This window comes from Fundulus heteroclitus, chromosome 19 (genome assembly GCF_011125445.2).
Source record: "Fundulus heteroclitus isolate FHET01 chromosome 19, MU-UCD_Fhet_4.1, whole genome shotgun sequence".
Lineage (NCBI taxonomy): Eukaryota > Metazoa > Chordata > Actinopteri > Cyprinodontiformes > Fundulidae > Fundulus > Fundulus heteroclitus.
The window spans coordinates 12271518-12293428 of record NC_046379.1 but is presented as its reverse complement, the minus strand read 5'-3'; the positions used below and the strand labels follow the sequence as shown (position 1 = coordinate 12293428).

The 21911-nt window shown below is 38.4% G+C and overlaps 2 protein-coding genes across 20 annotated transcripts in view; one reads left to right on the top strand and one right to left on the bottom strand.

Annotated features, from left to right (window-relative positions):
* Positions 1 to 15421, bottom strand: part of LOC105938374 (ryanodine receptor 3) — a 144114-nt gene extending 128693 nt beyond the window's left edge. For 12 of the 19 annotated variants that reach the window (XM_036150729.1, XM_036150737.1, XM_036150734.1 and 9 more), the window contains exon 1: positions 15080 to 15421. In XM_036150729.1, the coding sequence (XP_036006622.1) occupies positions 15080 to 15127 (48 nt within the window). In that variant the 5' untranslated portion in view covers positions 15128 to 15421. The remainder of the gene's footprint in view (positions 1 to 15079) is intronic. The other 7 variants (XM_036150733.1, XM_036150730.1, XM_036150735.1 and 4 more) reach the window with 1 other exon arrangement.
* Positions 15422 to 21257: 5836 nt separating this feature from the next.
* LOC105938373 (formin-1) overlaps positions 21258 to 21911 on the top strand; it is a 75331-nt gene continuing 74677 nt past the window's right edge. Inside the window, exon 1 of the mRNA XM_036150804.1 lies at positions 21258 to 21347. The gene's annotated coding sequence lies outside the window, so the exon portion shown is untranslated. The remainder of the gene's footprint in view (positions 21348 to 21911) is intronic.

The following is a 21911-nucleotide window of genomic DNA, read 5'->3' as shown; positions in this document are numbered from 1 at the left end:
CACTTTTTTTGTGAGAACACACGTAAATCTTCAGCGAAACTAATAAAGAAAAGATCGTCTACATTCAGCGAACAAAGATTCTGAAAATATTATGCAAACTTCTCGCAGGAAATGTTATCAAAATACACATAAGTGCAGATACTTTCTGTTGGGTTATCCCACACACATTAAGTATGGTGAATGTCAGCCATTTTGTTTTTTGTTTTTTCTGGAGATGAAGCTTGATAGTCACGTGACCGAGTTGTAAGCTAATGTAATTGAATAGGCCAAATTAAACGTAAGATTGAGACATGCTGAAGAGCCAATCTGTGACAATACTACGTTTCCCCCTGTGGACAAATGTGGCTATTGCACGTTGTCCAGTGAGACTGGGTTGGTTCTGATGCAAAAAATGTGCATTCTTACTGCTCTCTGACTAAAGTTATGCTGTGAAACCTTATAATCCATGTCTTTAATTTCTAAGCATTTGGCAAATGTTGGAACTTGAATCGGGTCATTCAAGTCCCCTTCTGGCCTGTAACAGGGAGGGTGTAGACGAGAACTAGTATTTGTGTTCTTGTTCTTTAGATTTGTTTTACATATGTTGCCTGTCTGTGTTTCAAACTAAAATGAACGCATGATCATGTTACCAGTTCTAGTTGAAGTTTGGCATAGTCTTAAATGAAGTGTAAATATCTTTGATGGACCCTTACATTTTTAGGCTTCAATTTTAGTTTTATTTATAGAATTTATAGAATGAGAATGATTATTTAGGAACATTAATATAGTTTAACATAGTACATCTACTGCTACACCAGTGTCACCCTTTTATGGATACAAAAATGATCCTTTAATTGCTGACCTGAAGGAGTATTTTCATACCGATCGCCATGCTTTCGTTTTACAACTCTAAGACTTTTAATTGCCAAGTGCCTTATAAAAGCGTGTGACTGAGATGATAGTCTGCCAAAATTGATTTGATGAGAGAATGGTGGTGACAGACAGGTAGGAGGATTTTGATTCCAACTCAGATTGAAAGAAAAGAGTCATGAATAGTGGAAATATTAAAGCAAAGACCTTGTTTGACCGGCTCACGGAAACCCATCTTGAGATGTCGACAAATAGCAAGTGGTTGTGCCTAAAACTCATAAGAAAGCTTCTTCCAGGAGGATTTCTCATGGTTAAAAAAAAAAATCAACTCTTTAGACTATGATTTGGCACCCTTTTAAAGAAAAAGCCATTGAAAGCCTCTGGAGGGGTGGTTAATGCGTCAGATCCTCAGTAAAACCGCCGCAGTAACACTTCTCTAAGTTGAAAAGGAGCAGGAGCAAGGCTTTGCAAAAACTAAGAAATGCTGCAGAGATGCACACCCTAAGAGTTAGCTCTGTTTCTCACCTGCAGGGTTAGGTACAAACAAAGGTTTCCTAAGAGGCACTGCAGAGTCTTGAGGAAAAGCACAAGAACAGCTGCACGTTTGAAAAGAATGTTGCTGTTGATGACCGAAAATAAATAGAACAGAACTTGATAGCAAGCATGTGTAGGGCCGATTGAACCTGCTGCTAATGCAACAACCCTGAATCTCTTGGCCTGCATGCTGCTGAGTGCATTTTCTCATAACACACTGTTGACTCTGCAGCAATAAGCCCAATAAAGAGTGCGAAAAAGTCCTCTTGTCACTGCCGCCGTGGTGCAATCTTGAATCTTTTATGAGCAATGCCACCGCCGTCAATATCAGATAAAAATCACAGGCATGTTTGTAATTTCCCAAGAAAGCCACTTGTGTTCTTCAGACACACTGCAGTGATGTGAAAGTCATATAAAATGACACATTTAGACATCCTCTGCCAAATCAGCTCGATTCATCTCTGACAATCACTACAACCACTGGCGAGGTTAGAAGAGCGCCATCCAAAGCTGACACTCGAGCATCAAGATTAAAACCTTTTCGATTCACGCAAGAAATTCACTAAACTTCCTTCTGCAAACGAGCCTCAACAGCAGCACATTAAAGCAGTAAACCCTCGTCTAAGTGGTTTATTAGAGGCACAGCGGGGAGACAGAACATTGGACATAATTGCAGCAGATACCAGAGCGGCTTTATGTAGGAGGGGAATGATTCACATGCACAACCAATAGCAGTGTTTTTAATGATTCTTATGCACTGCAAAACGCTACAAGCACTGACACCGTTTCTGTAGTAACAGGGATGTCAGTTGCATAACTAGTGCAATCCTAAACGAACTGCTTGTCATTTGAGAAAGTTGCGCAAGATTTGGGATTCTGTTTGGTTGGTTTCCCGGTTGTCAGTCGGTTTTACCTCATACTTTGGACCTTTTTAGCTACACTTATGTGCATATTCTAATTCAGATGATCAATTATGCATTTTCTGTGTACATCCTGTACCTTTTTTTGTTTGTTTCTTGACAGACTCTTACCACATCAAACCCTGCGGATGTTTTCTTGTTTATTTTTTTAATCACATGATATGTAAGTTTTTGCTATTTCAGCAACATTTCAATACTCTAATAGTGTTAGCTAGAGTCACATTTATTAAAAGGTTGCAAATGTTCATTAATCAAGTGTTCTCTTGATTTATTCTTTGTCTTTTCTGATTTTGTCTGTTCTAGTTTTAATTATTTTAAACTTAATTATTCAGAGTTGAGGTGGACCATTGGTAAACTTCCACTTGTGCCTAAGGCAGCGGTGTCCAAACTTGAGGGCTATATTGCATAAAGTTTACAAACTAGGGGTCAAAAGGAATTTGCCTTTTCTCAAATACAGTTGTGGAAATAAAATAATCTTTTATTTCTTTCTTTGACCTAAATTTGAGAGATATTAGTGAAATTAACAAGATAGTCAGATTATTTTTAGAAAACTGATCTATAAATCTTTGTGGATCTAACACACAAATAGGGTCTTTCACAATTGTGTTATTATAACAAAGTTTTACTTTTTTTTATTTATTTTTCCTTTTTTATTTTACTAGGATATTTTTTTTGTCTTCGCCAAGCAACAACAATGGAATATGCATTATTCTCACAATATTAATCAATGAGGGAGGGGCAGAGGACCCCAAGTCTGCTTCTGAATAAGAGTTGGCAAATATTTGTGGTTATATTTACTACCGAGTTAAGATGAATGCAAAAACCTGTTTAATATACGAAAAATAACTTTTCTTTTATCAAACTTCTTTTTATTTAAGATGATTTTAGAATGGAATAGAAATGCCTTTATTGCCCCATAATGGCAAAACACATTGGCAGGATACACCAGAGTTACATATTAGATTAAGTATTACGAATAAAAAGCCAATGTCAAGTTAAGTTCTAAAGCAAAAAATAACTTATCAGAATGGGAAATAAAGATAAGAACTGTGCAATTATTAATTGATAATAAGGCATATTCAAGTAAAATGCGCATATTGCTTTAAGAAAATGCAATATTAAATTTAAATAGAGGAAATGCAGCAGCGGATTTACAGAACAATGTTAGAAAATGATGCGATATGCATTATTGTACAAGCAAACCCCTCAAAGTAGCTAAATGCAAATGGCCATTAGCGTCAAAGAGACAGTGTAAATGGTTCTTAATCAGATCAAGAACGCTTGATGCTAATGGTTGCACGGGTAAGTGTTTGTAAACACTTACTCACCTATGTTTCAAGGCCAGATTTGCCCGATTCCAGAATGTAAGGTAGCTCCAAAAAAATCATTCAGAGGGCTGAAAACGGCCTGCAGACCATACATTTTGACCCCCAGCCTAAGAACTTTTTTTTACACATTCTGACATCCATCCATTCATTTTCCAACACGCTTACCCCCTGCGGGGTCGCGAGGGGTGCCGGTGCACTCCAGCTGTCAATGGGCGAAAGGCGGGGTACATCCTGGAAAGGTTGCCAGTCTGTTCTGAAAGCATATTTATTCTATTTTTTTTATTGTTTTAACATAGAGTGGTGTGTCAGGAAAACACTTGTGTAACAAATTTGCTCATGAAAGTTCCTTGTGACTAAGTACTTCATACATAACTGCTAGTGGTATCTAACAGAGTTGAATAAAAGTAAACAAAGTCACAGAGTGGGATCAGCAGATGCTGAGGTGCTCACTGCTCAGAGATTGCTGACTTTCTGCGGAGTCAGTAGAATTGGTTTTCATTGCCAAGCAGCTGCTCCAAAGAGTGCAATGCAAAGCATCAGATAAAGGGGCTGTAAAGGTTACCTCCACTGGACCCTGGGGCAGTGGTGACGTCTTATCTGGAGGGATAAATCATGCCTCTCTGTCTGGCTATCCAGTGGATCTGTCTGGGTTTCACAGTTCTCGGTAGAACAGTACTTGCCTGACTGCATTTTGCTCAGTGTAAAGTTTGGTGCAAAGGGGCTTGTGGTTTGGGGGTGCTATTCAGGATTTAGAGTCAGCCTCCTAGTTCCAGGGAAACTCATAATGCTTCAGCACACCAAGGCATCTTGGCCAATTTAAGCTTGCAACTTTACTGGAACATTTTTGGAGATAGTGTGTCAACATGGCTATGCACCAGCGCACAAAGAAAGGCCAATAAAGAAATGGACGGTCAGGTTTGGAGTGAGAGAACTTGACTGACCTACAAAGAATCCTGAGCCCAACCTGACAAGACACCTTTAGGATGCGCTAACGCAGAGACTGTGAGCTGGATCTTCTCGTCCAACATCTGTGTCTGACCTCACAAATGTGCTTCAAGAAGAATAGCCAGAAATTCCCAAGAACACATTCTTATTGTCTTAGCTGCAAAGGGTGGGCCGACATCACATTAAATGACCTGGATTAAAAATAGGATGTCGCTCAAGTTAATGTGTGTGGAATTGGCAATATTTTGTGTGTTTTGTTGTTGTTGTTTTTTTCGTGGGGGTCTTTTATATAAGGAATTGCCCTCAAAAACAAATAAATGAGGAATTTCCCTGATCTATTTCATACATGCTGGTGGTTTTGTGCTTTTGATATCATTACTAAGCCCTGTATACATTTATTCCAAGTTTAAATTGCATTCAAAATGATAAATGTAATTAGGATTTGTTGCTGTTGTTTCACATTAATGCATTAATGCATGAATTTACACTAACATAAATGTTTCTTATATCCAACACTGTAATGTAAATTGCGTAGAGTGTGCTACAGAGGGACACAACAGTACATATCACAGACACATTAGTCAACACCAAGATATCCTGATGCTGAAACTAAAAACTTGAATGGCAGCAATTCTGGAGGTTCTAATTTACGAAGAAAATGTTTTCTGTGGGAGAAAGTTTTTTTACACAGCCTTATCAAAAATTCATTATCTAAAACATCCAATCAGTCAGGTCTGCTTACTGCGTGCCACCTACATTACGAAGGAAATTTCTTCATTTAGTGGCACAATCAATAGCTCATTATAGCAGCTTTACACGAGGCTGTCTCCAGGCAGACCTGCTGGCTTAATTCCCCACTCCATCACAGGCCTATCTGATCTGTCCATCGTCATCACACAACAACACTTTGATTCACAAAAACTTTGCGTGCAGTCACACAGGGACACACACCCCCTGGGATACTCTTTTTCTGCAGGCTGGGCTCTTGAAATTGCCGTTTTCGGGACTGTGAATGAGTTTCAGTTTGAGCTAATAAACCAAATTACAGAAATTGAGGGTGCAGTTTGAGGGTTTTCTGCAGCACAGAAAAGCGTGTTCAGTATTGAGTAAAAGCTGCTGTCTGTAAAATTTGACATACTTTTAGTATTTTGGCTGTTCAAGTTAAACCAGTTCAGGAAGAAAAATTTTATCCATTTGAAATTTGGACTTGTCCTGTGACAAAATAACTTAACATTACAGTGCTTCGCAAAAGTGTTCACATCCCCTAAGTTGCAACCGCAAACATTATGTTATGTATTTGTGTATTTTTGTATTTCACTAGATTTGATGTGACAGACCACAACAAAGTAAAGAGTTATGGGGAAGTGGAAAGAAAATAATGTGGTTGATTTAAAAAAGTAGGGATCTGAAAATTGTCACATGAATTTCTATTCCACTCTCTATACTCAGATACCCCTAAATGAAAATTATATGAAACCAGCTGCCCTTAGAAGTCACTTAACTAGTAAACTGAGTCTATCTGTATTTAATTGAATCCCTATAAAAATGCAGCTGTTTTGTGAAGGTCTCAAGTGAATGTTAGAAAACATTAGTGAAGAAACCATGAAGACACTTCTAACAGAACAATGTACGATCCATTCTTTGAAAATTAAAAGAGTAGGGCACAACCACAGCCCTAGCAAAGCATTATAGTCCATAGTCAATGGAAAGATGGAATGGGCTCCATGCAGGACAGTCCAAGAAGGAATCCTGAGGTTGCAAAAGACTTCGGAGTGAGGTAAACGTTTTCCATCCAGCAAAACAATAACCCCCAACATACAGCCTGAGCTACAACAACATGGTCAAAGTCAAAGACTTCAATGTTTACAGACATGCCCTATCCAATTTTCAATGAACTTGAGCTATTTTTGCAAAGAAATATGGGCAAAACATGTTAATTTAAAATTAAGCAAATACCGGTGGACAAAACCTCCCAAAGGACCTGTAGCTTTAATTTCAGTAACGGTGGGTCTCCACTCAGAGGGGACAAAAACAAATGCAAGGCACACTTTAACATTTTTGTTTTTAAATAAAAACTTTTTAAGCAATGGATAAGTTTCCTTCCACTTCCAGGTATACACCAGTTTATGATGGACAATAACATAAAAATCACATCAAAAATGCATCAAAGTGTGGGGCTCTAAAAAATGTAAGGGTGTGAACACTTTTGTAAAGAAGCGAGCGAATAAGGACAAGGAAGTTTCCACAACCTTTTCAAATGCCGTCAAAGATATTTTCAAACAACATAACTTTCCTGCTGCCAGTTTACATCAAATTCTTCGTTACACAATTTTGATGTGCTGCTATTGAATATGCACCATTACACTCAAAAAGACCTTTTAGTAGCTAATAAAACTGAGCTATTACTTCCCTTAACTCAGCCATGATATGACAGCAGACCTCATCATAACAACATCAAATCTATCTTCTATATTGTCAAAGAGGATGCACGGACGAGCTGAGCTGAATTTGCCAACTAAAGATGCTTCAGCTTAGGTTAGAATTGTGACTACAACTAATTAATGCTAAAACAAAGTGTTGCTACCTCTTGCCAAAATATATATATATATTATTTTTTTTTAAATGAATGCTCCGTTGCATTACTATAATCTCACCAGGATTCAATTTGCATACACTTCAATCAGTGTGGCCACACAATCTAATATATATTTTTAACAAAATCATTAGGTAAAGCAGGTGCATTTGCATTGCAGAGGGAAATTCCAAGTGCTTTAAATGAAAAACAAATGTAAACAGAAAAAAAACACCAAAATGAGTAACAGTGCACCACATAAACGCATAAAAACACAGGACATAAAAGACAGAAACATTTAGGTAAACAAAAAGCTAAGACATGATAGAAACGATAAGGAGATAATTCATCTGTGTGAAAGCTTCAGCAACAATAGTGTAAAGGAGCAAACAGTTTCGGCATGTCAGGTATTCAGGTGGTTGGTGCTAGAGCTGAGAAGTATAGAAAATAAATCCTGCCTCGTTTTCTTTAGTCCTAATCCTGGGCACTCTTAGTAAAAAGGTTTCTGGTGACCTGGAGAATCTACCTTGTTCCTGTCGGAACAGAGACGCTGAAATGCATTGAGGCCCAAGACCGTCAGTGCTGCATAGACCATCAGTAAGATTTTAAACTATCATTTTACAAACAGGGAGGTAGTGCTGGGGTTTAAGACTGCCGTAAAACACTTGATTTTCCTCGTATTGGTTAGGGCTCTGGCAGGAGCATTTTCAATGCTACTGTAATGTTTAACAATTTTGGAGAACTCAAACAGAGAAAGTTTAGATCTGATGTCCCATTCTACCAAGATTGTCCCAATTTCTTTTTTAGGCACTTTTTTTTTCTTGAGCCAACAAGGTTTTTAATTATCTTTAGGTCTGGGGATGGGAGACGGCCATGGAGGAAGGTTGATTTTGTGTCTGGTAAATCATTTCTGTGATGATTTGTTCATGTTTTTGATCATTGTCCAGTAGAAAGACCCAATGAGGAGAAGTTTTCAGTTTCCTCAAAAAGCCCGTCAGGTTGGTATTTAAGATCTCCTGGTATTTCTATGAGTTCATGATGTCATGCACACTAACAGGGTCTCAGATCATTTGGCTCACACCGTTACAAACACACCAAAATACTTAACAATGGCCACAAAGTGCTTTTCTACATATTCATCCTTTGTTTCCCATCGGCCCCACCTGGAGGGTTTTACCATACCCCATTAAAACAGAAAGTCATGGATCACTAACTAGACATTCATAGAAACTCTAATCAGCTCAAAACGAAAGTACAATTAAAATAAATTCTTCAGCTGTATTTATTTTTAAGACGATTGTTGGCGGTTTTAAGAATTACACTAAGCTGTCTCCAGGGGTGCTAACACATTTCACAGCATCTCTATTGGCCTGTAAACGCTTCCTGTTGAATCAACCACAAAACTAACAAACCTCAGTAACATACAAAGCCGCCACAGCTCAGCACATGAAAGAGAAAACCGGAACAAGGGACACAAACAAATACAAATCATGACGGAAAAGAAATAATCGAAGATCAAAAAAAAAAGTACAGAAACATAGACACCGTACAGGATGTGCACAACCCTGCGTTCGAAGCAAAGGATTCATACGAAATTAACGCTTCATAGCTCTTCCGCTCTCTCCGTCTTTCTTCTGAAGAAGCTTGTGACGGCTCATTGCATTATTCCTCCGTGCTGCTGCAGCGACAATCATCGCCTGGATGCAAAGTGAGGTCTGTGCCATCACATAAACAAGCCTCGTGCTGCCACAGTGCATTAGTCACAGCCCTAGCCTGGCCTTTTCAAAGTCGCTACACCCACTCAAACTGCTAATAGATCCCCAGAATTTGATATTTGCCTAGCAGGGATCCTCACAGTAAAGATGCTGCTCGTGTGTATTAGCGTGTGGTTTGAAACCTATACCTTTGTATAATACAATAAAAAAAATAAAAGATCTTGGATTGCTATGATTTTAAATAAAACACAATCTCCAGTGATTCTTTTCGGCTCTATAAAAAGCAATTCATTTTGGAAAAGTCCCCTTATATAATGAGCACCCTGAGCAATGCAATTGTAGGGTAACATTTTATACACTGTGCTGCTTGTTATGAAGCCATTGCTGATGAAGATAAACCATCTGAGGGTGTTTGCAGACAGGACTAAACAGAATTTAAAGGCTTATTAGACTCTCCCTAAGAAAATAGACGTCTGTTTATGGAAGAAGCTTCTCTTTGTATCTGCAGCCTCACAACCAGCACCGTTCTTCATCCTGTAACATCAAATTACCCATGACTGAGAGATATCCCTGCTCCTTTCGCTCTCCCCTCTTCCCGCCTCTCCTCTCTCTGAGCTGGGTTTATAGGCACCAGTCCGCTAGGGGTAATTTCTGCTCCCGCTCCAGGGAAATTACTTTGTGTTATTAGAGAAAAGACAGTTTGAAAACTGCTTTATCACACTCCCCAACTCCAATAATGGTAAACATTTGAATGCCAGTGAGAAATACAGCCTGTACATTTCCACACGATGTAAAGGCAACACGTGTCTGCATGCATCTGTGGGAACAGGAATTTGAGCTTCGACTTGGGCTTTTGTCTCTGCATGGAAGCCATGATAAAAAAGACATGACTTTGCACACATAGAGCTCGTTTATGTGCTTGAGGTTGTATCCATGCTACTCTTCCACCCAAAGCTGTTACGCTGAGCGTTCTGCTTAGATGTTGAATAATTTCTGCACAGCGCTCTGCTATGGCACGTCTGGTTCAGCCTGACTGCGCCACACAGTTCTGCATTTACATTCAACACACACAATTTTGCACGCTTGAACTCCAAGCTCGCCAAAACATCATCCAGAGCAGGGTCTGAGGGGAACAAATAATTGTTTTGTGAATCTGAAAAATTGGACTAAAACAGACCAGAATCATACATTTACAAGAAACACAGCTTGTCTGAAGAAGAAGCTAGTGTACGTTGTGTGTGGCATTTACGTTCAAGGCCCTTAAAGAGAAGAAATGGCGTTGAAATGTCAGCTCTATTTTGAAGTGGCACGCATGCTGATGCGTTGACCTCTTTGTTCTGCATTTAAAAGGTTGTGTAGCTGCAGGGAAAAAAAATAAGCAGGTGGTATCGTTTTCTTCTTAGAAAAAGGAAGGGACATTAGAAAACTCACTGTCAGTCTAGGAAAACAGCTTTATTTTTTATCAAATGGTTGCGTAATTACCTACATGATGCTTTTTGCTCCCTTCATTTAGTTAAATAAATCGAACTCATTCTCCTCTGCAAAAGCTAGCTTAGAGCATTAACATTTTACATCCGACGAGATGAACTTGAGAGGATCCCATGTGTATGGGATGAAACACTTTTCTAACTGTAACATCACACGTCATCTACAGATTGGAAATCCTGTGATCATGTTTTGTTGTTCCACGGGCAAAGCGGAGATGAAAAGACAGAGTTGCAGAGCACAAGAATGCCATTAGTGCATTTAGGAGAGACAAAATGTGAAATATCAAAAGGCATTGCATATCGCTGGATTTGAAGAAATGACTGATTTACATTGATACTGGGTCATCTTATGAATATTATTGTTTTTTAATGTATTTGTACATATGAATATATTATACAATAATTACTTTGTATTACAGTTTTGAATGTGCTGAAAATTTACAGTGGTATAACCAAACAAAATAATTTTTAAAATAAAAAAGTACATTTAATTTCTGTTGATGGATAAATAGAATACAACCATGTCTATCCTTACTAAATGGATAAAATCACACACATGCATATGACTTTAGAACATCAATACTGAGCATTTTCAACAAGGTTCGTCTCTTTTAAACATCAGACATTTAGGCTGGAGTACCTCTGGCTGTTAAAGGGAGAGCGAGCATCAGAGCCAGACTGAAAGAGCCAGTGACCTGCAGTCAAGAGAGGCAGGTGAGGCATTGCCTCACCCATCATCCTGACAAATTAAATACTAACACTGATAAGAGAAAATCAATTTCTCCACTTGACTGTTCTATAAATTTGTTTTTCTGTATGGTCGAAATTGCGGAATTTATGCATTGCCTTCTGAAATACGTGGGGAGAGGGGTGAGGTGAGGCGGTGATGAGCTGTGCCTCACCTCTGATGGCGCCGTGCCGCACCCACTGACTGATGCAGGCAGTTTGGGCATGTCTAGTGCTGTCTCTCTTTATACCACCAATGTAGATGTCTAGGGACATGCTTAGACTTTCTGATCCACCACAGTTGTATAGGGACAATGCACAGGGTAAAGCAAAAAATACTGTGCCGCACTAACGAGGGACCTGTGCTTAGCCCCCTTAGAACAATGGTAATGGGTGCATGTCACCGAAAGCTCTTCTTCAATGCAGAAGGGGGGGGGATGGCGACACATCTGCATACATACATGCATATAAACCTGTTCTGACAATATGGAAGATTATGTCTCAAAACTAAAGGATTGTTTTAAACTGGATTTCCAGTTCAAACTGGAGGTATTGGAGAGTCTAGAGTTGAAAGATCTGCTTCAAACAAGTGGTAGGAGGGTTACCAGTGGTATGCCCAAAAGGTCTGGATGTGCTACAAGACGCCACCTTTTCTGCTTTGTAAGCCTTTCATTTTCAAAATGTGTTAATGTCTGGACTAATGCAGGATATACAAAAAACATTGCTTCTCACATTCAAAGCAACCTATGATTGAAAGTGGAGCTCCACTGACGTGGCATTGAATGAGCAACATATTTGCCTTTTTGTCAATTTTTGTTCTTACTTTATTTATTTATTTCCTTTGTTACTATAAGTTTGGGTTTTTACTATCTTTCTCTTTGTCTTTTGTTATTTTTTATAATCTTTTTGGCTAACGTTATTTTACTATTTCATGACATGATCACAGGTGAGTTTACTGATTGGTGGAGGACTGTTCAATCAGTTTGTTAAGGGGACACAGACCAGAGGCGTATGCCTTAGCATTAAATTGCCTTATAAAGGAGCAAGCTGGGTCACGATTTGCTGGTCAGTATTTTATTCAAATTGGCATATAAAATACAAATATTTTTAAAAAATTTTCCACTCATTGTGCCTTGGATCACTGTATGGCCACTTGCTCTTTTCATACTATGCCTTTTTTTTCTAAAAGCAAGAAGCCTGACGTAAGATTCAAAATTTTATACTTAATCCAAGATTCTGGCAGTGGCTTGGATTAAAAAGGAAGAGCAGTGAGGCAGTAGTTGCCTCAATGCGCAGCAGGTTGCGCATCTGTGAGCAGCTTAATAAAGACAGACCACAAGCAGCAGTGCTTGTGATATGTGCAACCAAACACCTCCTACTATCTCAGAGGGGGCCCCTCTGGAAGACCTCCAGCTTTTGGCTCCTTCATCTATCCTGGATAAACCTACATTTTCAGTCTTGATGTGTCTCAAAAGGCTTTTGACCATACTTGAACCAATCACGTCATTGTCAGTTTTTGTCAGCAGACTCAAACACTGCACCTCTGCTAAAAAACACATTTAATCCGAACCGCAAATGCTTCCCTGGCACTATAGCATAAAGAGCTGATCTAAAGCCTTTAATCCTGACATACATGTTTGTTTAAAACAACAGACGCACTGTGTTGAAAATGTAGGTAAAACTTACAATCCTTATAATAGCTTATATTTTCATTCACATAAATGCAGTGGAAACTGCGAATTGCATCTTAATTTAAAACATGAAGAGAAATGTATCAATGTTATCTACAGAAAGTGAGAAATAAATACATATTTTTCTTTGCAAGCTCAAATGTTTACTTTTTTAATACATAGCTTGCTTGTGAATAACAGAACTAATGTTTAGCTGTAAACTGGTATTTCTGAGACCTGCTTCATATCTTCGTTGCATGGTGATTGGCACCTGTGAGCACATATTCCAACCCAGAACAATTAGACTAGATTAAACAACTCATCATCTTGGTTTAGCTTCAGAAACATCATGTTTTTTTCTTGAATTAAAGTCTGAGGATTGGGTTGGCCACTCCAAAACATTAACACTGTTGGTCTCGAACAAAGATTCTGCTCACATATTGGTGCGTTTGAGGTTGCAGTCTTGTTGAAATATCCATTCATTGTTTTTTTTCCTCGCCAACATACGGCAACATGACCTCTTCAAGTATTTAGATATAGTTCATCTGATCCATAGTCCCTGGTATATAATAAATAGGTCTGACTCAATAGTAAAGAAACAGCCGCATAGCATGACACCTAAGATACCATAATTCCCATTATACTGATGCTTGAATTCAGTGTTTAAGGGTTGTCTGACAAACTAATTAGACTCAAAAAAATATTTTGTTTTACAAAATAATTTCCCATTTCTCTTTTGGATAGTGAGTGTGTTATTTGGCAAACTGCAGCCTCTTCAGTGCATGCTGGTTCCTTCAACAACAGAACATCGTAGGGCTTCTTGCCGATCGACTGACTTCACATCTGCTTGTTCTAATATTCACAGTAGTTACAGGAAACCAACCCCTGTTTTTTTTTTTAACACAGGGGTTGGTCATTACTGAGTTATTCTCGTATTGTCCATGGTTCCATCCATAAGAATGGTACTTTTCTATTTTCTTTTACAGCTTTCTGATTTTGGTTTCTATTTTAAAGGATTTTAAATCATTTTAGCTGAATGGTCTATCATTTTCTGCGTTTTTTTATGTTTTATTCTCCATAATCAACTTTTTCATCAGAGTTTTCCATTCTTACAGACAATGACTGAACTTTTTTTTATTATCAGATATATGAGAGATATGCACAATAACAAGCATCCGTTCCTTTTCTATACCTGCTGATCCTTGCACGGTATGCAGGCAGGTGCCTATCTTAAGTGGTCATAGTGCCAAGGGTCCTGGACAGGTCACCAGTTCATCGCAGTTCAACACAAAGACAAACAGGACAAATACCCATTCATTTCTAAGGACAATTTAGAGAGATCAATTACCCAAATGTTTTTGGACTGGTGCAGTAAAGTCAGTGTACCTGGAGAGAACCCACACATGCACAGGAAGAAGATGCAAACCCCAGGCCAGGATTGGAACCAAGGCTCTTCTTACTAAAAGACAACAGAACTGCCAACTGTGCCTTCATGCAGTCCGCTACGTTAACCAGCCTGTATAATATCTTCTGTCTTGTCCTTAAATAAGAACCATCTATGTGACACCTGTTTTTTGTTTTTTTTTTCAAAGAATGAACAATCTCACTGATTAATCTCCACACCACTGTTGTTTCAAACCCATTTCATGCCCATGCCCATTTCAATTAATGATTTAACTAGGCAGAATCAGCAGCATGCATCTCTGTTAGGGCAGGTGGTTTCTATCACACTACTACACTTACCAGTAAATGGTTTGTTGATATAAAATTTCAACTAAAAATTAAATCTGGTTTATGAAATTGGAAATCTGCTTCTTAGCTCTTGCTGCAAGAACCCCTGGGGTTACTGCCGGGACAGGCATCTTACCCTCCCAGTGCAGCACAGTTGAAGGCATTGAAAGCGGCTTCATGACTACCTTCTTCCTAAAATATATTCAAGTAGATGCCTGCTTCTTTTGTTAATTCAAGACAAAATAAAAATAAAAAAAAATCATTTTTGTCAAAATGAACACATGATGATAAAAAAGGGTGCAGCAAGGTGCAAATGTAAGTTTACCACATAAGGAATATTGCTGTTGGTAACTTCTTAAGACAGAGACTGCAGGAAAAGACAATAGCTGACGGCGAGCCATGCGCAAAACAATAGAGGAATACACCGCCTGTAAGACCTGCGAGCAGGCAGAGGGTTGTCAAAGGCTACCTGATGAAAACAGCATGTCAGTGACAGGTAATCGATTGAAATAACCCCCCTAGTCCCATACATGTAGGACTGGACTACACAAATTTCCTCGAGCGCCGGATGAGCCGCCGGAGATGTGAATGTGGCTACTTACAGTTCTGAGGAATTGGATCTCATCCTCTCCTTCTCCGCCTTCAGCCATGGCTGCAAAGGAGCCCTTTCAGACTCCGCTGGCTCCGCTCTCCTTGTCGATATTAGCATACAGCTAATCCACGGCCACACAGCGGGGAGAATACCGCAGCATGTGTCAGTCAAGCCCGTGTGCTTCGCCGCCCGGCGGAGGAGTGCGTGTCAGCATCGGCGGGGACGGTGTAACGCAGAAACAGCGGCCGCCGGGGTTCTTTCTCTTCGACGTCACCGACAATGCTTATCGACACCGCCGTGAAAGCGCGAATATTCAAACAATTAGTCGAGCACGGGAATGTGGAGCAGATTTTTTTTTTTTTTTTTTACCCCCGCCCTCTCTGCCAGGCGGCGCGCAGAGTTGAAATTTCCCAAAGGAAACTCGGGGAAGGTGCTGCGTATTTGCAGCGAGAGTCCAGATCAGCACCGTGGTCAGCGCCCTGCTGCGCCCACACAAGCTCATGCTGCAAGCCCGAGAGAGCTGGACTTAATTGGCTTTTACCGTAAAATGTTACGTATAAGACAGCTAAAATCACATGAACAACGGCTTTCTCATTAGACACAAGTCGTTTCGGAGGAAAATTATTGTTAAAGTTGTATGACGTATTCAAATTATTAGTAGAATCATAAAGTATTATCCGCCCAGAGATTTCATTATGACATTATTTGCTAAATGACGTTCTATTTTTGGATTTAGGATTTACTATTAGTAGAAATGGAATAACAATAAAACAGATTAATCGTCAATGAATACAAATAAATACTTATTTTTGTATCTACATTAAGTCAACATACTCATTTAACCATAGGTTAACCTAAGGTTGCTTTCAATGTCCCTACATAACATAGCTCACCTCTTTCCAGACCTACAATATAAAAAAATGTCTTCACGATGCAATGCTGCCCTCTATTGTCTAAATTAATAATTGATCCATATATTAGATCTATTTGAGCATTTCAAGCCTTTATTTATGATTATTATATTGCAACTAATTTAAACCCAAAAAGTAGTTTCTCAAAAAATAAAAACAATTTAAAAAGTATGTTTGATACAAACTTTGTAAATTATTGGCATGTTCTGGATTACACAATTATGGGAAAGACTTCCGACTTAATAGTTGCCCTGCAAAAGTCTATGACAACCTTCACAAGGTGGGTAAGCTACAAAAGGTCGTAGATTTCTGTAAAGAAGATAATACAGGACGCATAACAACTAGTGAAAAAAATAAGGAAGGATCATACAAGTTTTTCATCTACAGCTTGTTCTTTAAAAAAGAACAAATCAGTGATTTGCCTGGAAAAATCTAAGTGAAGCCTTAAGAAATCTGCAAAAAGGCTTCAGGTTAAATAGAAGAATTATCATTTTATTTGACATATAAATCCTAACTTATCACTTATCATTTATCCATTCATTTATTGTCTATACCACCTTATCATTGCAGGGTTGCAGGGGGCTGGTTCCTGTGTCCAGCAGCCATTGGGCGAAAGGGAATTACACCCTGGAGAAGTCGCCAGTCCATTCTGATTTTCAGTAATGTTGTATTTGTTCAAACTTTGTTTTTTCCTCCTTTATATTTGCTTTATTCACATTTGTGCACATTTTTCAAATCACTGTCAGCAATAACATACTGCATGGATCAAAATTTCATAGTGTAGCCCTTTGAAATAAAAACTTCCTTCAATAAATTCAACAAAAAGTAAAACCTTTTTAGAGCAGAGTTGATAACATAAACTTGGAAATCGAAAGATATTGAGGAGTACTCAGGCTGAATCTCATTTCCTGCTGCTTCCTGGAGAATATAATATGAGAGACTATAATATTAAACTGTTTACCTTTAAATGTGATGCGTCAAAGACTGATCATTAATTATTGGCCCACAGTGGAAAATTGCGTGAGTTTTAAAAACTAAATGTAACTTGATTTTATGGCACTTTTCAAACACAAAATTTCAATTGGTGAACAAGTCTGAGCCAAGACATAAAACGACGCAAACATTGATATAAAACAGATTAAAATACGAGTCAGTTCTGATTAAAAACTTTTAATAAGTACAATTACAGTTTTTATAGGTTGCTTTGACGCAGCAGTCAACTCAAAACCCACATTTTTCAAAACAGTTAACGCAGAGACCTAAACAGTGGCACCACTGGTCAAAATGAAACATTTTGTTTGCAAAAGGCTCCAACTCTGCCAAAACATTTAAAATATGAACCAAAAGCAAATTTTGCCCTCAAACAACACAACTTGCACACAAATGTTTGAGCCCTTCCAATCATTCGTTACACAAGGGGCAGCAAAATACAAAATACCACACTCAATGTGAATCAGTGCAGCATTGCTGGTTCATTGTAGCCAAAAACTGTACGCAGCTTACATGGCAGTGTCATTTGTAATCAAATTTGCCTTTTTGCAAAAAATGGATCCAGAAGCAAATATGTTGTGATGCAAATTTTATTGATTCTTCATTCTTTTTTTCCAGATAAACAAATGATATTTTCCAAAAAATGAAAAATTCCAACAGAAAATACTAGGGCTGTTTGTTCCTTCTAGTCTATTCTGTCCTGACGAATAGGCCACCTGGCTTCATCTAAGTCATATTCAATATTTTCCCTTGCACCTAAAAAAAAATCTTCTTGCATGCCTGATCCATCCTTGACATGCCTCTGCATCTACATATTGTGCAGCAGCAGACATTGCATTGAGCGAGGGGATCTGCTCATAGGGGCAGTGATCATATAGCTTCCATCTCCATGCACTGAAGAATTCCTCTATAGGAATAGATAGAGATGTATCTGTATATACTGTATAGCAGCAATACCTGCTCTCCCATTGAAAAACTCTTACAATGGAAGCAACCGTGTTTCTTTTGAGAACAGTTTGGAATCTTTATCCTGCCCCTCTAAGTGAAAGGCCATGATTTACCACATGATCAATCATAGTTGCCTAAATTTCATCTGTAACTTCAGCCATTCCAGCTACACCTCCACCTCGTACACGGACTCCTCTTCCTCATAATCTTCTTCCCCTGACCCATCTACCTCTTACTGTGACTCTCATCTGCCTTAGACCATCAGTGCTTGCAAAGAACAACACACAACATGGCACCTTTTACGTAAAGCCTGCAAACTGACTGCAAATTGAAAAATTGTGTAAAGAAGTGTCAATCAGGTGCCTCAGTGATTTCATTCTGAGCAAGAAGTTTCTAAGAGCTTGGAACATATGGTTTCTGTTTTGCTACCACAGCTAAAGCAATGGAGTTTGGACTGCATGAATGACATCTGTGTTAACTGTTTTGCAAAAGGGTGGGGAAAATGAGTCAAACCAATGAGAATGGGTTAACTCATTTGCAAGAGGTGTCTTTTGCTCTGCTGAGATGGTGATGCTGAAAACTGAGAGGTTGCCAGTTTCTTCAAACAGGTCAAAGCAACCAATAAAAACTGTAATTAGCAAAAGGATTAAATATATAAGATATACATGAAATTATTAAATTTAGAGTAAAAACATTTAAAAAATATATTTTCCAGTAAAGTATCACACACAGTTTAATAAAATACCAAGAGAGAATTAATACATCTGAAATAAAGTCTCAATAAAACAAGTTAATGTTGTCATATGCTAGTCTTGCAAATGAAATTCTGAGCATGATAAATAAACTGGCATCTTTGGGATGTAGATTTCCTGTGGGATGGTAAACATTAAGCAAGTTTTGTAAGTAGAAAGCTAAATCATTTACTGAACTCTGAATTTTACAGCAAGACAAGAGCAATGATGCTAATAAAGGAGAAATAGAATAAACTCTGAGATGATTTTAAACTAATCTAATTATTTCTGCCACTTGTATCTGAGCTTGGAAAACATTTAATGCTGATTGTAACTGGCTTTAAATAAAATTATATGTAATAATATTGTTATCCTGATTTGACTTCTGTTTAATATTCTCCGGATAAGTAATTTTGATGTTTAAACATGAAATGATCTTTTTCAACACATTATAACAGATCATTTCAGCTGAACCTGTTGCTAATTGGCTTCACTCTCTGGAAATAGTTTTACTTATTTATAAAATATTATTACATACTATGTTTCTGCACTTTTTCCTTTGATTTACTTTTTAAAATAAGTTAAATTAGATAAAATTAGTTTGTTTTGTTAAAGGGTTGCAAATGTAAATACATATTACCAAACTCAATAATTGTTTAAATTGACATTTTTCTTAATTCAATCCATCCTTTTTTTAGTGGTGTGTGTATATTAAGGCATCAACTGGGTCAAATTGTAACTGATAATCCTCCAATGGGTTGTTCATGATCTCCAAGTAATACTTCCTCAAAAGCAGCTCCATAACATGATAGAACTATGTTTTAAAACATGGATGTAAACAGTCAATGATGGACTCCCCCAATGTCCTAATTTGTTGAAGCTGATGACAATTCACAACCACATTTTCACATGTATACTTATGACTATATATATAAGATATATAAATATATAAAAGATATACCCTTTACTAATGATTTTCAGTCACAAACCAAATTAATTTGATTTATTTCAGTCTTTGCCCTTCATGTCTTGTTCTCAAAGATGGCTTCTTGACAGAAAGCCTGACAAGCATTTCTAATGAGACTTCAATGTGGCCAAAAATCATAAATATTTTCTGCAGTAGATAAATGACCTTACAGAGTGTGTGTAGGTGTGATAGGAGTGTAAGGCAAGGTTGCTTTGGATAGTTTTTTTTTTTTTTTTACTTGATACTACTACTAGTAGTAGTAGTAGTACTACTACGACTACTCTATAAATAACACCTTCATTTGAAATAGCTTTTTTAAATCACAAATACGAGAAACAGAAACAGAAAAGTACAGTTTATATGTGTATTTTGGTCTACATCAATAAGAAATAACAAAACAGCTTTAAACAGTTGTTTTGATGCTTTTTTTTTATTTATTTTTTTTTATTTTTTTTTACAAATTATAAATATTTAAATGACACCAGTTAGGTTTTTCTAAGTCAAACCGAGGAAAAAACAGAACAGATCGGACCAGTTTAAACTAAAACATTTGGCAAATGCCTTCTCTCTATTCAAGGGAGTCAGTTGAGGCAGTTTGGGCATCTGATCAGGATGCCCCCTGTGTGCCTCACATTGAGGGTTTACCTGGGAGAATTCAGAACTTCCTGGAGAGACTAGATCTCCTGTCTGTGTTGTGAACGCCTTGGTATCCCCCAGAATGAGTTGGAGGATCTAGTTGGGGAGATGGATGTCTGGGTTTCTCTCCTGGTACTGTTGCTCCTGTGACACAGTTTCACCCCAGCAAGCAGAGGACAATGGATGGATTTGTCAGATAGATAACTTAAGAGGTTGTGAAATGCATGATATATAGTTAGTAGTTGGAGAAGTTAAGGGAAAAAAAAGCATGTATCTATAAACAGCAATCTACTTAATAGAGGTGCAAAATTGGAATGTGGAAATGTGGGGGGCTAAATTTCTTAGCTGTGACTGTATTCATTCATTCATTCTCACGTGTGCTTTGTCAAATCAAAATTTCAACGTTATGAGAAGTATTTAAAGCATGCCTGGTTCAAACAAATAATTACACGAGAATGATGAGGGAATATTAAAAATGGTATATACATAGATAGATAGATAGATAGATAGATAGATAGATAGATAGATAGATAGATAGATAGATAGATAGATAGATAGATAGATAGATAGATAGATAGATAGATAGATAGATAGATAGATAGATAGATAGATAGATAGATAGATAGATAGATAGATAGAGTACATATATTTTTGGTTGTTTTTAGGACTGATGCACAAATTCGCCACTAGGTGTCTCTGTATCACAACACATGCTGACACATCTGCAATTAGATAAAATCGCCATTTATCTTCCCTGTTGATCGGTAGGAATCAGAATTTAGGATTTTAGCCTGGGAAGACATTTAAGCGACAGCTGTAACATCCGGTCTCTCTGTCCCCATTTGTCCCCTGGCTGGCACCGAGTGCCTCTCCTCACATGTCGTACCTGCAAACTGCAGCTGCACTGACTCAAACCGTGGGTCGGCCCCTTAAACGCCCCCCGACCAATCAGAGAGCGGGGAAGCTGCGGGGAACTTCTCTATTGGATGGAACTCCTGTCGGTCACGGGACGCCAGCCCGGAGAAGCAGCGGTGAGCGCTGGCTGGCCGCCGAACAGGGATGTTAAGAAATATTTGTTCCTTGCCACCAAACCGGGTAAGCTCTTATCTTTTTTTTTTTTAACCTACCGCTGCTGTAATTTCACCTGCTGTAGTTGCGGGTGACTGTGCGTCATTTTAAGCTCCAGAGAAAGAATACAGTGCGGTAACTTAAACCTCATTGGGGGATGATTCGCAGTTTTTGCACGTAACACGTCAAATTAAAGTAAAGTTAAGAGTAATAGTTGTTGGTGCAAGTACCAGTGAACTACGGATACACCCGACGCTTGATGGGTATTGTGACCATGGAAGCTGCCATCTTAATGCTGACAAATAGCCGTAGTTGCTGCAAGGTGACAGCAGCCCGCGGGATTATGTTATGGCACAAACAGTTCAGAGGGGATGGCGTTTAAAGCATAGGTGTAAGGTTGTGCTGGTAAACATGTTGGACGGCAGCTCGGCGCGCGGCTCTTCTGCGCGTCCCGTCGCCTCGCGTGACCGTCTGCTGCGGCTTGTAAAATGTTGATGAATTGCGGTGCAGATATGTTTTTATATGTGCCAACAGCAACATGACAACGAGGAGGAGGACAATTTAAAATGAGAAATGTTGACGTGCAGAGAA